At 37.4% G+C, this 20,227-nt stretch overlaps 8 protein-coding genes and 2 pseudogenes across 10 annotated transcripts, besides 2 other annotated features; 4 read left to right on the top strand and 6 right to left on the bottom strand.

Annotated features, from left to right (window-relative positions):
• Positions 1–2,526: part of a mobile genetic element that runs on past the window's edge.
• On the bottom strand, positions 249–678 carry TVAGG3_0782870 (protein of unknown function, DUF4106 family; the record flags this gene model as incomplete). The annotated part of the gene is made up of 1 exon (XM_051246416.1): positions 249–678. A coding segment is annotated over one exon (430 nt), but the record flags the coding sequence as incomplete, so codon positions are not given.
• TVAGG3_0782880 (attachment subunit-related family) lies at positions 1,302–2,378 on the top strand (the record flags this gene model as incomplete). The annotated part of the gene is made up of 1 exon (XM_051246417.1): positions 1,302–2,378. The coding sequence occupies one exon, from the start codon at positions 1,302–1,304 to the stop codon at positions 2,376–2,378; it is 1,077 nt and encodes a 358-aa protein (XP_051081892.1).
• A 71-nt stretch (positions 2,527–2,597) lies between the features above and the next one.
• Positions 2,598–3,425, bottom strand: TVAGG3_0782890 (PQ loop repeat-containing protein; the record flags this gene model as incomplete). Its single annotated transcript, XM_001297993.1, has 1 exon — positions 2,598–3,425. The coding sequence occupies one exon, from the start codon at positions 3,423–3,425 to the stop codon at positions 2,598–2,600; it is 828 nt and encodes a 275-aa protein (XP_001297994.1).
• Positions 3,426–3,963: 538 nt separating this feature from the next.
• Positions 3,964–5,241, bottom strand: TVAGG3_0782900 (glycine-rich protein family; the record flags this gene model as incomplete). The annotated part of the gene is made up of 1 exon (XM_001297992.2): positions 3,964–5,082. One exon carries the CDS (start codon positions 5,080–5,082, stop codon positions 3,964–3,966), a length of 1,119 nt encoding a protein of 372 aa, XP_001297993.1.
• A 291-nt stretch (positions 5,242–5,532) lies between these two features.
• Positions 5,533–6,891, top strand: TVAGG3_0782910 (dGTPase protein; the record flags this gene model as incomplete). The annotated part of the gene is made up of 1 exon (XM_001297991.1): positions 5,538–6,812. One exon carries the CDS (start codon positions 5,538–5,540, stop codon positions 6,810–6,812), a length of 1,275 nt encoding a protein of 424 aa, XP_001297992.1.
• Positions 6,892–7,829: 938 nt separating this feature from the next.
• On the bottom strand, positions 7,830–8,651 carry TVAGG3_0782920 (uncharacterized protein; the record flags this gene model as incomplete). Its single annotated transcript, XM_001284688.1, has 1 exon — positions 7,830–8,651. The coding sequence occupies one exon, from the start codon at positions 8,649–8,651 to the stop codon at positions 7,830–7,832; it is 822 nt and encodes a 273-aa protein (XP_001284689.1).
• A 164-nt stretch (positions 8,652–8,815) lies between these two features.
• TVAGG3_0782930 (uncharacterized protein) lies at positions 8,816–9,761 on the bottom strand (the record flags this gene model as incomplete). The annotated part of the gene is made up of 1 exon (XM_001279990.1): positions 8,816–9,761. A coding segment is annotated over one exon (946 nt), but the record flags the coding sequence as incomplete, so codon positions are not given.
• A 101-nt stretch (positions 9,762–9,862) lies between these two features.
• Positions 9,863–10,390, bottom strand: TVAGG3_0782940 (annotated as a pseudogene). Its single transcript has one exon. A coding segment is annotated over exon 1 (528 nt).
• A 2,567-nt stretch (positions 10,391–12,957) lies between these two features.
• Positions 12,958–18,109: a mobile genetic element.
• Positions 13,635–13,817, top strand: TVAGG3_0782960 (protein of unknown function, DUF4106 family; the record flags this gene model as incomplete). The annotated part of the gene is made up of 1 exon (XM_051246418.1): positions 13,635–13,817. A coding segment is annotated over one exon (183 nt), but the record flags the coding sequence as incomplete, so codon positions are not given.
• Positions 15,379–16,296, top strand: TVAGG3_0782970 (annotated as a pseudogene). The gene has a single exon. A coding segment is annotated over exon 1 (918 nt).
• Positions 18,110–20,227: the final 2,118 nt, after the last annotated feature.

A 20,227-nucleotide genomic window follows, 5' to 3' on the forward strand; every position in this document is an offset into this window, starting at 1 on the left:
TTGTGCTAAGTTTTCATACTGTACGGTTTGGTTTTGCAACTGTAAAAGTTTTTCTGCCTTTACATTTGCTTCAACTTCTTTTTTATACTCATCGCTATCCATATATGTCTTCAGGGCTTTTTGTTTTATCTCTTCATCTTTCAGTACTTTATATTGAGTAGTATGGTTTTTCAAATTTATAACATCTTGTTCCATTTTTGCTACTTCTGCTGCTTTTTCTGACACTTTTTTCGCATATTCCTCTGTACTTAGTTCTTTCAGTTGTTCTTCTTTCTTCTTTTTCTCTACGTTTAACTCATTGAGTTTCTTTGTGTGTCTGTCATATTCTAGTTTCTTTTCGTTTTCACTTATTTGTTTCTGTATGTCTATGTTTGACTTTTTGACATCTGTTATTTGATTTTTGAGTGAACTCAAATTCATTTGACTTTGAGGGTTATAAGCTGTTCCGTCTGCAGCTCCACCATAGCCTGCCATTTTCGCTAAAAGTGCCGCTCTTAAACCTCCACTCTGTGCACCTATAACTCGGTTTAAAAGCATAGGGTTGCTTGACATTTGTTGCAACATAGTGGGGTCATTCATAATTTGTTGTTGCAACTGTTGTTGTGGTGTTAGTTTTACTATTGGATGTTTCAATGCTCCCTTCCTCTTACGTATATTCTTACGTAGCTTACGTGGCATTTTAAGTGAAGTAAAAAACGGTTTTTGACAGATGTTTATATGACACTTTTTGTTCAGCACAAAAAACTACTCGGTCAAAGTGTTGTCAGTTTTGTAAAATAACCGTCCTATCTCATTCTATAAGGGGGAAAGTCTTCTCAAAGTATACTTCCTTGGAACGCCTGTAACTTTTCCTGTAGCGACGATAGACCCTTACTTGTCCGGACAAAGTTATACTATTTTGGGTGCTCTACAAAAAAGTCAACAGCGACGACTCTCAAAAACCGTTGTGTAAAAAGTTTTACCGTTGGACAAAAAAGTATATATAGAAAACAAAAAACGTTTATAGTTCATTCAATATTTGAGATGGAACGGTTTGCCAACGGTAACTATTAAATAAAATAAAAAAATAGAGGGGGTCTCCGTTGGTAAAAACCGTTTATTTTAAACTTTTCTATGAGTAGTCCGAAAAAAACAGTTTATTTTTCATAATGGAAGGAAGAAAAAGTGTCGCAAACAATTCGTCGACTACCTCTGCAGTTAAAGTTCCTACAACTTATGTCTCACCATTCTCAAAACCCTTACGACCTCCTATAATACCAAAGCAACTTCCTCATACAATTCAAGACAATTTGTTGGACAATATGCATTTGCACAAAGAAACAGCTCAGCCAACAGGTCAGGCAACAACAACTATCGGAACAGAAGCATTTTCAGAAGAAGTTCATACCAATCAGACTCCAATCGAACATACAGAAACACAACCACCCGAAAATACAGAAACACATCCAATCGAACATACAGAAACACATTCTGCAATGACCACTAGGTCGCAAACACGCTATCTCGCCTTTAGCAAACAATTTAAGTCTCAAATTCAAGACACACAAGATAGCGACACTCCTCTTTCAGAGAAAGTTCGTAGAAAATACGCAAAGAAAAGGTTAGAATTGTTAGATAAGTTAAATGAACAGTGGGGTTCAGAAGACAATCGAGATTATAACGAGATGTTTCAAGCTGTCATGGATGCCATTCAGCCTCTTGAAAACGAAATCAAAGACCCTGGCGTACTTGTTGACATGTTTGCTTCATATTTACCCGTTACTGCCAATCTCATAGCGTTGCAAGCTATTGACCAGTTCATTCACTTGTTTCCAAAGAACTTGCAGAAGCATTTACAAGAAGTTAAAATTGCTGAATTTGTCCGTTTATATCCAAATTCATACAATTATTTGGAAGAATTGAATGAACATGGTGAAAGGTCCTTTTACGTATACTTTTTTACTAAACCAGGACAGTCAAAACGGTTATATTGTATACAACCTTTACCAGAATTTCAAGACAATTTCCACGTTATAACAACTGTTGCTTTAGATATTCCTGCCAGAGTTCCATATGGAGGAACAGTAACTATCTCAAGCTTTCCCAAGGGCTATAAAGGAAAGCCTCTCACAATTGCAAAATTCACACACAGCAGTTGCCAATTTGTTCAAGATGTCGAGTTCCATTTCCTCAACAATACGACTTTCATCATAGAGACTCCTCAAGAAGGTATATACAAAGTTTTCATCGCAGGATTTGTTGCTCCCAATGGCGAAGAAGAAGTCGAAGAAATCCTCACCTCAAAGAGCGAAGAAGAAGAAGTCGAAGAAATCCTCACCTCAGAGAGTGAAGAAGAAGAAAATTTCCAAGACATTCAAGATTCAGAATATACCGAATAAAAAAAAAACAATTTAAGACTAAAAATTTAATTTTATTATAATATTTTTATTTTTTTCATCTGGTCTTTGTATCATTCCTCCTCTAGTTTCTCCGGGGCTAGAGGGCACGAAGTGCCTGGAAGCCCCACTACCTTTTTTTTTTTTTTTTAAATAATAAAAATATAGACTCTTTACTAGAAGATTCCAAATCTAAAAAAGAAATTGAGGAAATAAGTCAAATCATGGTATATTTACTGGAATGATTGGTGATAAAACAGTCGATGATAAATCCGGGAAGTTTGGTTCTGGCTTTTTGATTTTATTATATAATTTGAACAAAGCACATAAAAGAAGAAGTGTAAGTTGAAAAGCACCTTCTGCAAAACTTGCAAGATATGTGGACCAGCCTTCTTTAAGAACGACAGCCATATAAATGCCATTCATAATTTCTGTAGGACCTAATATTTCGAGCATTAGAAGTGATAAAGATCCATTATCTCTGATCTTAATTGTTACTATAAACTGTGGGACGTATTGAATGAATACAAGTAGTGTGGAAACAAATCCGCAAACCTGACCATAGTAGTTGATGAACGCACACTCGAAACTATTAACTATTCCAACTATTAACCATACCATGAGCATTGTGATGACTATTGTAATGTTTAATATAACTAAGCCGTTATTTATCAATTTTGATATGAATTTCTTTGAAGGTGTATTGAATTTATTGTGCTCTCTATCATCATAGTGTAGCATCATGAACACTGTCGGCATAAAGCTTATCCATTGTCCAATAAACTCCACAAAAACGATTAATGTTGGAAATGTTTCAGAAAAGTCATGCTGGAAAATTCCAACTAGTTCATGGTAATTCAAACACAAAAAGTTTTGAACAAGTAGCCACATACTAATATGGTCGGCAAAAGTAAATAGAGGTGATAACCCGAAGTTCGTTCTATTTTTGTAGACTTCGTATGGCTCTGGTGTAATCGCAATTATTGAGACAAAAGCGAATGCGGCTCCAATTATTGTCCAAATTAGCTTTGGACTAGCATAGGCATTCATATAGTCCATGAATCCTGTATATATTTCTTCGAATCGATAATCCATCTCTGTACTTCAGTTTGAAAAACGAATAACAGCGAATATTCGCGAATGTCAAATTTTCAGTAGAAAAAATCAACAAGATAAAATTTGAGAGCGATAACTCTTCGAAAAATTGAGAATATTATTGTCGATATTATTTGAACTTATATAAACGATACGGTAGCAATTTTCGAACCTTTCAAAGCACATTTCGCAAAAAATTCTGAATGATAAGGTTTTTTTCAAGTCTCATTTTGTCGATTCATCGCATGCAAAATGATGCATATATGTCGTTTTTAAATATAACCGGTTTCACCTTTCACATCATGGATAAATTTCGAAAAAATTACTTCAAAAACCACTAGAAATCTGCCGAAACTTTTGCTAATGAAAGCATATTATGAATTAATTGTCATCAAGCTAATTTCTTTTAAGAAAAATTCATATGATTCCATATATTTATATAATGTTGGAAGAATCATAATATTATAGCTTATATTGATAATAATATGTTTACTTAACATATTAAAATAAAATATCCAAGTAGATAATTCATGATATAGGGCCTCAATAGACAACTATTAATAAAGCCATATCGAAGAAAAGTAATTATTAGCCGTCCATTTCCTTGCCATATTCCTGGAGCATGCTGAACCTCAGAAAACAAATATTCGGAGTTTTTATTAAAATTATATTTCCTTGTAACTTTATTCTCATAAAACTCATCACGAGATTCAATATCACCAGGAGGTATATAAGCACTCTTAGTCAAAACCCAAGAACTTCCGCCTCCACAGCCGCCGTTACCATGAATACTCGAAAAACCACCGAACCAGCCACCACCAGCTCCGCATTCATCTAGGCCATTGACTGGGTTTCGAACTCCTTGAGGATTTTTAGAAGTTCCTACAGGTGCAGCTTCTCCGCTGCCAAATGTAAATCCGAAAGATGAATTTGCGAGATAACGACCCTCATAAACTTTGTTAGTCCACCATCCTTGAGCGACAAGACCACCGCCAGAACCACCTCTAGAATCCCAATCTTTATAGTCATCAGCCCCTCCACCACCGCCGCACACGATCACGCGATGGTAAAGGGTATTTTCCAAAAATTTGACAGAAGTTTGGCCGCCACCACTTGCTGACCCACCAGAATAGCCTGCCGAACTTCCGCCACCGCCATATCCACCAGGAACCATGTTAGCCTTTATGAAGCTGCCTTTAATGGTTGGCAAATTTGGAATTGCAATATATTTCCCACTACCGCCAATAGTGGCATATATTTGCAAAAAATGCTTGATGTTAACCAAGCCGCTAACATAGCCACCGGCTCCTCCGGAATCAAGATTTGGACGGCATTTTGTATTCCCATTAAAAAGTTTTACGAAGTTCTCATCCATACATACACCATTTTCATAATGATGTGTCGAGACTTCGCCAGTATAACTCCCTCCTGATGCTCCATACAATTCGAATTTATAGAAGCCAGGAGACAGGCGAATGAAATAATCAGTGCATAAGGAAGAATCATCGCAAGGATAATCAAAAGTGTATTTATTTTCTTCAATCGAGACAGGAAGCGGTGATTTGATTCTGATATTAGTTTTATTGGCATCATACAATGAATATCTGATCATTTGCTGCAGATGCTAATAAAGTTAATATCATTTGTTCGATTATTCTATCGGATTCTGAGTATTGAGGCTCAAATATTACTCATCATGAAATTTCATATTTTCGATACTATTCCTTTAGAACTAGCCTTTAATGCATATATTAAATAAACAATAATCCAGTTGTTCTTATCTCTTATTTTATTCATTATCTAAATCAGCCTTTGTGGCCAATTAATAAGACAGATAGAAATAGCAGCATTATTTATATATTAAGGAAAGATATCATGCATTGTTACCATACCAAATAAATTTATTGGATTGAAACCAAAAAGGCTAGCATATTGCCAGCTGTGATTCACTCACTGATAGTCTAGATCTTTAACTAAAAAATACCAAAGTGTGGGAAGAAAAGACTCAAAATTTCTTCCACACTCAGCAAGATTTTGAAGGATTATTTATACGTTTAATTATCAATTATGAGTGCAAGAACTCATTCACCACAGGATCAAATATACGGTCCATTAAATATCCCATCATATTGCTGGCCTATTATCGATACACCTGAATATCAGAGATTAAGATATGTTGCACAGCTTGGTCCAGTTCAATACGTTTTTCCAAGTGCAAACCATTCAAGATTTGAGCATTGCTTAGGATGTGCTCATCTTGCATCAACATTAATGGAACATTTCGAACAAACCCAGCCAGAACTTAATATTAAGCCCGAATACAAACAAATTGTTGTTATTGCTTCTCTTTGCCATGATTTAGGTCATGGCCCTTACAGTCATTTATTTGACGAGATCGTTCGCCCGTCATGCCCTACATGGGATCATGAAGAAATGGGAGGTGAAATTTTACGTTATATTGTCAAGACATATAATGTAGGAATACCATCTGATATAATTGAGGCTGCCTGTGCTGCTATCAAGGGCGAAGAATATGGTGATTATCCAAAATGGTTATTCCATATCATCGCTGACAAGAAGTTTGACATTGATATTGACAAGTTTGACTACCTTGCACGCGATATGAATAGAACTCTTCATATTTCTAAGTTCGAATACGACAGATTAATCGTTAATTGCAGAATTACTCAAGGCAAACTCTCCTGGAGACTATCCGAAATACCTACAATCGAGCGCTTATTCTTTAATAGAAATGATATGCATAATCGTGTTTACAAGCATCGTGTTGCACTTTCTATCGGTGCCATGATTGAAAATATGTTCCAGTACATCAACGAGCACCTCAACTTTGCAGAGCTCATCAAAGATCCTAAAGAATACTGTAAATACGATGACAGAATCATTTTCCTTGCTGAATTAGGTCAATTTGGACCAGAAGCCCAAAAGATAGCCATGGATATCCGCTACCGTAGACTTTATAAATGTGTTGGCGAGCTTCGTGTCAGACCTGGAAACGTTCAAGGCGAAACATATTCTCAATTACCTCCTTCTAAGATTGGAGATGATATTGCAGCTACAATGAACTTAGATTCGTCGATTTTCAAGGTCATTCCTCTCAAGTTTAGGTATGGAATTAGCAAGAACAAGCATCCATTGCTTGAAGTTCCATTTTGGAAACCTGGTTGCGAAGAAATTATTAATTTACAGCCAGAAGATATCAGTGCCATTGTTCCTGCTTACTTTGCTGAAACAGCTATGAGAGTATTCATTACAGATTCTTCTCAGTTATCAGTTGCAAAGCAGGCATTCGAGAAATGGTTAACAACTTCTCCATTCTTCTAATTTTTATATTGTAAATTATAAATAAAGTTTATATATAGGGTATTCATAGACAAAGCTATTAAACATGCTTGATCTTCATCATCATGGAGAGTTCTATCATTTTGTATGAGGATGAATTGCTTCCATTAAAGTATGGAAATTATTATAATGAAATTTTTCTCATAAATTTAATCAACTTTATTCATAATAATTACTTAAGTTCTTATGGTGATTTAACAATTTATAGAGGACTAACGTCAGACTTTCTGAGAAGATAACTTTTTATTATATTTAGATTTATTTGGCACCTATAGACATTAGATAATTTCTTACATTAGGTTTTGCAAGGGCGAGTGCAGTACTTCCATTATTATCCCTTGCATTTTTGTTAGTTCCAGCAGAAATATATGCAGGCGCAATTAACTAGTATCGTGCTGAACCGTTGGGAAAAATTGAATACCCGAGGTTCAGCATACATATAAAAATGAAAGACTTAGAGCCTAGGGTTAAGCAGGAAGATAGAGGATACATATGAGATTATCCTCAGTAACTCTCAGGCAAATCTGAGTTTTTGGTCAGATATATAAGATTATTGTGAACGAAAAATTATCTAATATAGACCTAATTGTCATGTGCGCATATAAACATATGTATATATTATATGTTTCTTGTGTTATTATAGGTTAAATCCATAGTTTGATATGTGAGATAAATTATATCTTAACACAGAAATCGTTTTTTTATATTATCACAGTAGATATGAGGGGTACTATATGAGTTATAATATATATTATTAGGAATAAGTATATAGGTCCAAAATAATGGGAATGCATAATTTATGGCGAACTCAAAACATTTATTTTTATATTATGAGGTTATGAAATTGTTTTATTCATATATTATATGTGCTCTGTGCTATTGAAATGTGCTTAAAATGATTCTGCACGCGCAATCACAAAGCAAAACTTCGTAGCGAGCAACAGTTTGTGCAAGGACAGGGAATTTATATTTTTATCCTTACATAAACTTATAGTGTGGTTAAAATGTTCGGTTTGCTCTCACTTTTGTTCCGCAATGTGACATCGTGAACAAAGTTTCCGATCTGAGTGCATATATGCAGGGTCTTTCCATGGCACCCTGCATACATGTACTCAGATCGGGAATATTGTCCACTTTTGTTCCACGATGTGACATCGTGAACAAAGTTTCCGATCTGAGTGCATATATGCAGGGTCTTTCCATGGCACCCTGCATACATGTACTCAGATCGGGAATATTGTCCACTTTTGTTCCACGATGTGACATCGTGAACAAAGTTTCCGATCTGAGTGCATATATGCAGGGTCTTTCCATGGCACCCTGCATACATGTACTCAGATCGGGAATATTGTCCACTTTTGTTCCACGATGTGACATCGTGAACAAAGTTTCCGATCTGAGTGCATATATGCAGGGTCTTTCCATGGCACCCTGCATACATGTACTCAGATCGGGAATATTGTCCACTTTTGTTCCACGATGTGACATCGTGAACAAAGTTTCCGATCTGAGTGCATATATGCAGGGTCTTTCCATGGCACCCTGCATACATGTACTCAGATCGGGAATATTGTCCACTTTTGTTCCACGATGTGACATCGTGAACAAAGTTTCCGATCTGAGTGCATATATGCAGGGTCTTTCCATGGCACCCTGCATACATGTACTCAGATCGGGAATATTGTCCACTTTTGTTCCACGATGTGACATCGTGAACAAAGTTTCCGATCTGAGTGCATATATGCAGGGTCTTTCCATGGCACCCTGCATACATGTACTCAGATCGGGAATATTGTCCACTTTTGTTCCGCAATGTGACATCGTGAACAAAGTTTCCGATCTGAGTGCATATATGCAGGGTCTTTCCATGGCACCCTGCATACATGTACTCAGATCGGGAATATTGTCCACTTTTGTTCCACGATGTGACATCGTGAACAAAGTTTCCGATCTGAGTGCATATATGCAGGGTCTTTCCATGGCACCCTGCATACATGTACTCAGATCGGGAATATTGTCCACTTTTGTTCCACGATGTGACATCGTGAACAAAGTTTCCGATCTGAGTGCATATATGCAGGGTCTTTCCATGGCACCCTGCATACATGTACTCAGATCGGGAATATTGTCCACTTTTGTTCCACGATGTGACATCGTGAACAAAGTTTCCGATCTGAGTGCATATATGCAGGGTCTTTCCATGGCACCCTGCATACATGTACTCAGATCGGGAATATTGTCCACTTTTGTTCCGCAATGTGACATCGTGAACAAAGTTTCCGATCTGAGTGCATATATGCAGGGTCTTTCCATGGCACCCTGCATACATGTACTCAGATCGGGAATATTGTCCACTTTTGTTCCACGATGTGACATCGTGAACAAAGTTTCCGATCTGAGTGCATATATGCAGGGTCTTTCCATGGCACCCTGCATACATGTACTCAGATCGGGAATATTGTCCACTTTTGTTCCGCAATGTGACATCGTGAACAAAGTTTCCGATCTGAGTGCATATATGCAGGGTCTTTCCATGGCACCCTGCATACATGTACTCAGATCGGGAATATTGTCCACCTTTGTTCCACGATGTGACATCGTGAACAAAGTTTCCGATCTGAGTGCATATATGCAGGGTCTTTCCATGGCACCCTGCATACATGTACTCAGATCGGGAATATTGTCCACTTTTGTTCCACGATGTGACATCGTGAACAAAGTTTCCGATCTGAGTGCATATATGCAGGGTCTTTCCATGGCACCCTGCATACATGTACTCAGATCGGGAATATTGTCCACTTTTGTTCCACGATGTGACATCGTGAACAAAGTTTCCGATCTGAGTGCATATATGCAGGGTCTTTCCATGGCACCCTGCATACATGTACTCAGATCGGGAATATTGTCCACTTTTGTTCCACGATGTGACATCGTGAACAAAGTTTCCGATCTGAGTGCATATATGCAGGGTCTTTCCATGGCACCCTGCATACATGTACTCAGATCGGGAATATTGTCCACTTTTGTTCCGCAATGTGACATCGTGAACAAAGTTTCCGATCTGAGTGCATATATGCAGGGTCTTTCCATGGCACCCTGCATACATGTACTCAGATCGGGAATATTGTCCACTTTTGTTCCACGATGTGACATCGTGAACAAAGTTTCCGATCTGAGTGCATATATGCAGGGTCTTTCCATGGCACCCTGCATACATGTACTCAGATCGGGAATATTGTCCACTTTTGTTCCACGATGTGACATCGTGAACAAAGTTTCCGATCTGAGTGCATATATGCAGGGTCTTTCCATGGCACCCTGCATACATGTACTCAGATCGGGAATATTGTCCACTTTTGTTCCACGATGTGACATCGTGAACAAAGTTTCCGATCTGAGTGCATATATGCAGGGTCTTTCCATGGCACCCTGCATACATGTACTCAGATCGGGAATATTGTCCACTTTTGTTCCGCAATGTGACATCGTGAACAAAGTTTCCGATCTGAGTGCATATATGCAGGGTCTTTCCATGGAACCCTGCATACATGTACTCAGATAAGAAATTTGCTTAATTGTTTGACATGAATGTCACATTCGAAAATCGTTTCTCGAAAGGAGTTTACAATTACAATATATTGTCCTATTGTATTGTAATTGTAAACTCCTTTCGAGAAAAGCTTTCACTTTGTGGCACGAATGTCACATTCGAAAATCGTTTCTCGAAAGGAGTTTACAATTACAATATATTGTCCTATTGTATTGTAATTGTAAACTCCTTAGTTCGATTCCTTCATTTTATTAAATTATAAATATACAATTCTTTCTAATCTTCCTTTTTTATAATTCATTTCTCATTTAAATTCTAAATAATCTAACTCTACTAATCTAGATTTTTTCTAATATCAATTTTTCATATACAAACTCCTATTTTTTCTTTCAAAATTCCATTTTCCAATATTTTTTGAAAATTTTACATAATTTTATATATATTTTATTCTATTATTATTACATAATAATATTATACATATTAATTGTTTTAATTTTTGAATGCATACGATAATTTTTAATTCAATTTTTAAACGAATGTTTTGATGGGACGAGCTTACTGCTCATAGGCTCATCCCATCAAAACATTCCATTCAAAACTCTGGCCTTCATCGAGGCCAGAGCCAACAATTCATCCCCTCAGAGCCAAGTTCCTCGACGGTCGTCCTCATTAGGCCTGATCCGAGAGGAACTTGGCTTTGAACGAAAATCACAAGCTCTGGCCTCAGGAAAAGCCAGAGCTTCGCAAACAATCCTCGGGGCCGGCTTCCTCAAAGACCGCCCTGATTCGGGGCGGCCGGAGAGGAATCCAGTCCCGAGAGAACGTCCATACGAAGCTCTGGCCTTTTCCGAGGCCAGAGCTTGTAAATACAATCCGCAGGGCCGAGTTTGAGGGAGATCGTCCACATCATTGGCGATCTCCTCTCTTCTCGGCCCTGAAAGACATGCAAATACAGGCTCTGGCCATAGCAAAGGCCAGGGCATGGCTTACATTCCCCAGGGCCGGCTTTCCCAAATGCCGCCCTTATCCCGGGCGGCAGGAGTGGAATCCGGCCCTGGGAAGTAGAAAATACGAAGCTCTGGCCCAAGCAAAGGCCAGAGCCTGCAAAATTCATCCTCAGGGCCGAGTTCTGCGATGATCGTCGATCATGTCGACGTCTCGCAGGAACTCGGCCCTGAAAGACATACAAATACAGGCTCTGGCCCAAGCAAAGGCCAGAGCCTCGCTTACAATCAAATTTGCCGAATCTCAGGAGATCGTTCAAATCACGGACGGTTTTCCCTGAGATTCGGCAAAATAAGTCAAATTACAGTTCTAGAAAGACTAGAAGGGGGCCCTGACCTTGAGAAAGGACCCCCTTCCCGGTCTTTCTGGCGAACTTTGGTTCGCATTGCGAGTGTCTGCTGCGAATCCGGGGCTGAGCAGCAGACACTCGCAATCATATGTCGCGGCAAGTGCACCTGTGGTGCCAGAATGCACTTGCCGCGACAATTGCGAAATGCAAAGATGATGCCGGAAGGAGCGGCAATACTGGCAAAAGCCACTCCTTCCGACACCAGAAAGACTAGAAGGGGCCCTGACCTTGAGAAAGGACCCCCTTCTCGGCCTTTTTTGTTAAATTTAAGATTATTTCAATTGCAAAATTATTTCAAAATTCATAATGGATAGTACCATACGAAGGTGCAAGTCATAGCAATGGTGCACCATCAATATGAGCCCCATTGCTATGACTTCACCTCGGGATAACCTCGATGGGAGGAAAAGTGGAGCAATTCGAAACATTGCTCCACTATACAAGTTCTTGTAAGGATAGGTATATAGTTACCACATCCTTACAAGAACTGTTCCTCGCTTCGAGGTTTTGTCTTGTGATTGTGTGTGCTGTGCCATCCAATGGACAAACGGATAGCACAGCACACACATACTAGGCATGATAACCCTTCCTATGAATTAGGACGCGATAGCCCTGACCTCACCCCGGGATAACTTGCATTTGTACTCATATCCCGATCAATAACATAATTTATATCAAGACACACCTACCACTACATAATATAGCATTATATCAACACAATACTAATATATAATGTTAAAAACACACAAATTGATGATATTCATAATATAAATTGGGACCAAAGATCTATATTGAGACCTAACTATTATCAAACCTTTATATATCGGAAACATACATTGCACCTATAGAATATTGAATGAAAATTAGATGGTTCTAAAATTCGATATCTGATGCTGACCCAAGGTGGTCCTCATTCCTATATATGTTCATCTATACCTAATGTCCTAATATTCATCCATATACATGTTGGGTCTATCTCCATCAGAAGGGTCCATGCTGAAGTGTGGGTATTCAATTTCCACCCAACGGTTCAGCACGCCTCCAATTAACTAGGCCTGTTCATACGGTAACCGATGGTAAATCCGCATGGAATCCGCTGCAATGGTAAACTTTTTAGAAATTTCGGAATAAAAAATATACGGAATTATTTTCGTTTTTTCGTTTTTGAAATTTTTTTGGAATTTTTTTCAAGGAATTATCGCTGCAAATAAAAAAAAAAAAAAAAAAAAAAAAAAAAAAAAAAAAAAAAAAAAGGTAGTGGGGCTTCCAGGCACTTCGTGCCTTCTAGCCCTGAGGATGAATGAGTATAATGAAGTTTTTTTTTTCTTGGGGTGACCTTCCAGGCACTTCGTGCCTTCTAGCCCACATAAATGAAGTTTTTATTCGGAGGTCTTCCAGGAGCTTTTCACAAATTATATATGTTTTCATGTTTTGTCAAGACTTCTTCGTAAATGTTTTGTCAAGACTTCTTCGTAAATGTTTTGTCAAGACTTCTTCGTAAATGTTTTGTCAAGACTTCTTCGTAAATGTTTTGTCAAGACTTCTTCGTAAATGTTTTGTCAAGACTTCTTCGTAAAATCAGACAAAAATAATGTTAGGGTAGAAGGTTAGATATAACCTCTTTTCTAACCTCTTTTCTACCCTCTTGAATTTGTCAAGATTTCTTCGTAAATGTTTTGTCAAGACTTCTTCGTAAATGTTTTGTCAAGACTTCTTCATCGTAAATGTTTTGTCATGATTTCATCGTAATGAGCGTAAATGACCCAAAAATATAATTTAGGTGAAGAGGTGAGATGTCACCCGTTTTCTCACCTGTTTCTCACCTCTTGAATTTTCATGATTTCTTCGTAAATGCTTTGTCGAAACTTCTTCATCGTAAATGTTTTTAACTTCACTTAAAATGCCACGTAAGCTACGTAAGAATATACGTAAGAGGAAGAGAGCATTGAAACATCCAATAGTAAAACTGACACCACAACAACAGTTGCAACAACAAATGATGAATGACCCCACTATGTTGCAACAAATGTCAAGCAACCCTATGCTTTTAAACCGAGTTATTGGTGCACAGAGTGGAGGTTTAAGAGCGGCACTTTTAGCGAAAATGGCAGGCTGATGGTGGAGCTGCAGACGGAACAGCTTATAAACCCTCAAAGTCAAATGAATTTGAGTTCACTCAAAAATCAAATAACAGATGTCAAAAAAGTCAAACATAGACATACAGAAACAAATAAGTGAAAACGAAAAGAAACTAGAATATGACAGACACACAAAGAAACTCAATGAGTTAAACGTAGAGAAAAAGAAGAAAGAAGAACAACTGAAAGAACTAAGTACAGAGGAATATGCGAAAAAAGTGTCAGAAAAAGCAGCAGAAGTAGCAAAAATGGAACAAGATGTCATAAATTTGAAAAACCATACTACTCAATATAAAATACTGAAAGATGAAGAGATAAAACAAAAAGCCCTGAAGACATATATGGATAGCGATGAGTATAAAAAGAAGTTGAAGCAAATGTAAAGGCAGAAAAACTTTTTACAGTTGCAAAACCAAACCGTACAGTATGAAAACTTAGCACAAGAAAGTAAAAATAACGACGCAGCCATGCAAAAGGCAATGAAAAGCGCAGAATATATAAAAGCTAACAATGACTGGTTAGATGCCCAAGCCAACGCTAAAGCAGCCCAACTCATAGGGTCAATAAGGACAAAAATACAAGCGGATGAAGATAGTTCAAATGAAGCTTTAACAAATGCTGACTTTAAGAACGCTTTCGAAGCTCTTCATAGTAAGGTGAAACAAGTGAACGACTTCTCATCTGGAAAGAAACTGAAGTCTGAAGGTTTCGACAAAGAGTTAAAAGAAGTAGCACAAAATATGACGAAAATAACAGATGCAGCAACGAGACAGGCAGTTCAAAGTGCCTATGACGCCGTTAGAGCAACTGTTGTGAAAAGTCAAGAAAAAGAGTTACAACAGACCAAAACAGACCTAGTAAATGCTTTCTTAAGAACGAAAAGTCAGGTAGGACATTATGCTGCAGATGGAACATATGTTGCCAGCTGGTGGAACTTATTATATACCACCAAACCCTCCAAGAGAAGCACCTGCACCAGGACTACCTAAACATTTACATCGTCACATGGACACAGACACAGGCATGCACCAAAACCAACACAACAACCAACACAACAACCAACAGTTCAAAACACTGCACCACAACCAACAGTTCAAAACACTGCACCACAACCAACAGTTCAAAACCCTGCACAACAACAACCACAAACAGAGCAAGGACATAAAAGAAGTAGAGAACAAGGAAACCAAGAATTCTTAAAAATGCTTAAAGAAGAGTGTGGTTTCCCAGATAGTATTGACTTTAGTGACAGATATAAAGAAGCTATTAGAAAGTTCAAGGATGGAATACTGACCCGGACCTATTTAGCTTTATGGCTCAGCACCAAAACGGATATAATCTCAAACCTGGAAAATACAAGCTCGCTAAGGATATGATTTAATAGCATATCATCCAAATGACATGGATGAATTTACTCCGAGATATTTGATGTCAGAGCTAAATGACAATTCAACTTTCGTCATGAAACGCGTAAAAAATAGAGACGGAACGAAAGAACAAAAGCTTATGAATGCGGATGACGTAGATAGGGAAATTGTTGAAAACGGTCTCGGAATATATGAAATGCCAGCAGATGAGGTACAAGAAACTCCACAGGAAGAACTAGTTCAGATACAACCAGACATGGAAGAAATAGTTCAGCAACAACAGCTAGAAGAGCCTGAAGGAAACGAACAAGTCACTCCTTTGGAAACTAACTTCACAGAACTAGATGAAGATTTGGAACAGCCGAAAAATCTTGACCCTCAACAAGAGTATGCGAGAATATGGAATATTTCCAAGAGTCTAAAAAAAATTCGGCTGACATAGTAGAAGAATATCGAAAAATGTTTGCCGACATACAAAAGACTCCAACACCAGATGAAAATATTCAGCATAGAATGGAAGTACTGAAAGAAAATGTACACAAATACAACAACCCTTTTTACTTACGAGCATTTAACGTTCAATCTTCGGATGAACTCGGTGAAAATAAAAGGTTAAATTTCAAGAAAACATATAGAAATGAAACATTGTTTAAAGTTCATTCAGAACCTAACCAAGATGGAAACAAACCTACTTTTGTTTCTGCAGACGATGGAACTACAATGAGATGGGGTCATAAAGCTAACCCGGATAGGTGGTTCATAAACTTACAACCACAATTCCAAGAAGTTGTAGACGCAATGGAAGTCAATGGTGAACCAGATATAGCTGGTATTTTCAGCGCGGCTTTAATGCCATTGAAAGATATGAAACATGCAGATATTTTGGACCAGTATGAAATGAACATGGCTGATGGAAATATAACACCTGACGTTCTAAAACATTTATCTCAAAGAACTACACAGAACCATAGAGATGGTATATTTGGTGAAGAGTTTAGAAAGAAAGTTAGGGAGGGCGAAGGAAGAGAACCTATTGTACATGACCTTGCAAACGAAAGTTTACAAAATGTCATAAAAACTTACTTTGCAGACAATGAAATGAGAAGGATGAATATTTAAGAAACTCAAATGGACAGTACCAAAATGAAATGTTAGTATTGAAAAACATGTTCCTTGACAAAATAAAACCAACTACAGAAATAAACGACGCAAGACTGAAAGATTGGGTAAAAGCTTTCCCATTCACAAAAGATATAGTTGGTAACATGGAAAGAAAACCAGAATGGCTTACAAAAACATATATTTGGAAACGAGCTTATTCCATATGGACAGGCTCTGTTTGAAGAGCTTGAACCGGAAACTCAGGAAAGAGTCATGCAAACAATACGCGAAGACTCAAATACAAACTATGACAAACTCTTCTAGGATATAGGGTACCTGAGATGGGCGACCAGAGCCCAAAGGCAAAAAGGACATGGGAAATTTACAACATACTAGGTGAACATGAGGCAAAGATGCAACAACTTGAAGCAGAGGGCAAGTTACAACAAAGCGACACCAAAGAAGAAGAGTAGAACAAAGTGAAAGTAGTGAAGAAGTAACTTCATCTAGTGAAAGTAGTGGCAATGAAAGGAAAAAGAAGAGTTAAAAACTCAGTCAGGAAGAAAGTAAAGCTTGGTCCACGTGGGTTCTATTATGACATATAAATCCAACTATTCTATATTTTTACTCATATGAAATGTACGCCGCTCAGAATATAACGCCAACAGTTTTGGATGCTATGAATGGAAATGTTTCCGAATGGTATAACGAATGCGACAATGCCATTTAGAAGGTCAGAAATAGTTCCTGGAACTTACGAATATACAACTGCTGTTTCTTATGGAAACGTAGGTGAGTTGGAGAAGGTTCTTCAACAACAGTAGATATTGCTTGCGACAGGTTTCATAATTATTTCTATTGACAACTCATTCTTATACGTGGAACAAGACATTGAAATAAAACCTTCTGCCAAGTTGTCTGACAAGAAAAGGTTGCAATGGATTGTCTATGTCGATACCAATATGCTCCAGAAGTTTTCATGGGATATAAGATATATTCTAACTCTGACTTAGTTCAAACAGTAACATGGGCAAACTATGAATGGTTCGCTTTGAGAAACTCAGTACAAACCACAAGCTAGAGAACAAACAGACCAGTATGCAACTATTGAGAAAATAAGAAGACTTGACCCTAACGTTCCAGGAGTTTATGTTAACCTTTCTGGTTCAGATGGAACTGCTGCCACTAAAGTAAAACTGAAACTTAGAGTTCCTTTGTCATCTTTCCTCATCTTCAGGTTTTTAAGATACTTGCCAAACTGGGCAGGAAAAATTTCTATCGAACTTACCCCAAGCAAAAATAACTTAGTCATTGCACCAACACAAGACCCATTCACTATTACAGAAGTAGTGGGAACAAATAAAATGTCATTCGCCGACTTTTGCAAAGACAAAGTTGACTTAGACTTTGGTTTCTCAAACCTCAACACTGAAGTAAACTATTATTTCAATGCTGCTGGAACTGCTTGGGACCCAGTTAAGTTTACATGCGAAAAGTTTGAATGCAAGAGAATAGAAAGCAGACTTGCAGTCTATATGTTGGACCCAGATATTTCAAATGCTTTAGCTGCCAAATATATTGCAGTTCCACTTATGTTCCCTATACACCAAATATCTGTCAAAGACTTTGCAGGTGAAGTTGGAAACCAAAGTGCTGACCCAGGTGCAAGAACAGATATTGCTTTAACAACTGCAATGAAACATGCAGATACTATGTTTGTACTGTTCAGACGAACTATAAATGACTATTTGTTTCTACAACCCCGGTATTAAATATCATATAAACATAGATGGCAAATATTATCCAAGAGAAGAATATTCTACAGTTGAGGATATGAGGTCATACAACTTGACATTAGATGCTATGAACTTTAACAACAACTTCACAACAACCATTAACCCTGAAATGCAAAGTTCTATTATGCCATATGTGAAAGTATGGACCCATACAGGAAGTCAAAAACTCAATATACAAATGGAGACCGTTCAAACTTTTGGCTTGGCATTCCATTTGCTGACTCAGAAGACTTTATGGGTGGTATTTCAACTGTTGGTACAGTTCAAATACAATATACTGGTGACAGAGACGGTCCAGATGAATTGAAAGCAAAGAAGTTTACAAAACCAATAGCACTTTTCACGGAAGATGCTCTTTTGAAAATTCGTTCGATGAAACCTGCTGGGGCTCCTCAGATTGGCATAACGACAGCTTCCATCGAGCAGATTTTGGCAGCAGGTCAGTAAGTTGTTCTTGAACTGACTTCTCTCCGTCAAATATTGACAGTACGCCAGTTTTGACATAAAATTGTAAGATAAACTTTCCTTTAGAAATATCGGTCAGTTTTTGTTGTTATATTTTTGTCAACGTCAAGAACTTTCACCATCTCGGTTATACCAACTTTCTTTGCTTTATGGAAATATTTTGGTTCAGCAAATATTGCTATTCTATAACATTTACCATTGTTTGTATAAAGAACTATATTCTGTCAATGTATTTGTATTGTTTGTGTGTGTAAACTTTGTTCTGCTTCAATTCGAAGAGATACTCAAATACGTCCATCTTTTTATTCTAAGTAAAATGTCATTTCCGAAAAATAGAAGCGTAAGTGTTTCAAAAGGTTTAATGCGGTGGCAGATGTGAAGTTAAATTCACCAACTCAAACAAAACAGTCAAAGTGTTGTGTCAATGTCAAAGAAAGAGATGTTGAAGTGGGAAACCATACGAAGACGAAGATGGTATAACAATAGTTCCTGTAAAAGAACAACCAACATACCCTGAAGTTAGCAGAGACTTAAGTTCTGTTGCAGATATTCGAAATGACTACCAACAACTGAAAGACAAACTTCAAACTCAGAGAAGATTTGTCAAGCTTTAAGTATAATGTTAAACTTGGTCGAACACAACCCTGTAAAAATGAACTCATATGTCATCGCACCTCATGAAATTTGAAAGAACTATTTGAAACTTTTGACAGAGGCAGATGATATAAACATCAAAGAAATAGAACCCGACATTAGTTGCTGTGGTGTTTCATATAATGTCATTGACAAGATATACGTTATGAAAGGAGGTGAAACGTTGAACTTAAAATATAGTTTCCCAGACGTCATAAAAATATTTGACGACCACAACATTTCATTAAAATTTACTTGCTAAGTAAAAAATGGCAGAAGACATAGTGGTTTATACTATTACGACTAAAAACCCTGAGTCATATAATTCTATAACAACAAACTTACAAAGTCCTCAAGGACGATATTGTAAACTGACCTTAAACACGATGACGACTAAAGCCTGTTTTGCTCTTTTGACACCAGAAGGACTTTGTTGTTGTGAATGGTAAAAAATACTTCTTTGAAGATACTTACTCAGATATACCACCAACAGGTTTTGTTGACTTATTTAATACTTTAAGACGGATGTAACATGTGCTGCAACTAGAGCAGGTTTCATTATGTTTGGATGTCCGACTGAGTTTAGTATAAACGATATGAGCTATAATACAAAAACTTATATCTGGTTTTTACTACCACAGTTTCCTATAACAGGAAAAGGTGTCATACAAGGAATGTCTATTCCATTGACATTAAGCAGAGATTAAATAAGATATTTAACTACATTAAGATGACCATTTTCTGACGCAATTAAAATACAACATGTAATATCACATCGATACTTTTCAGATATTTAACCACTTCAAGATGGCCATTTTGTGATGCACGAAAAATAGGACTATCTCCATTAGTTTTATTACGCCAGTTCTTGTCAAATCCGGTTTCAATTAAATATTTAACGATGTCAAGACGTCCATTAGCTGATGATAAAAGTAAGCAATTATTTCCGTTTTATCAATTGCATCTTTGTCACATCCTGATTCGGTAAGAGAT

This window comes from Trichomonas vaginalis, chromosome VI (genome assembly GCF_026262505.1).
Source record: "Trichomonas vaginalis G3 chromosome VI, whole genome shotgun sequence".
Lineage (NCBI taxonomy): Eukaryota > Parabasalia > Trichomonadida > Trichomonadidae > Trichomonas > Trichomonas vaginalis.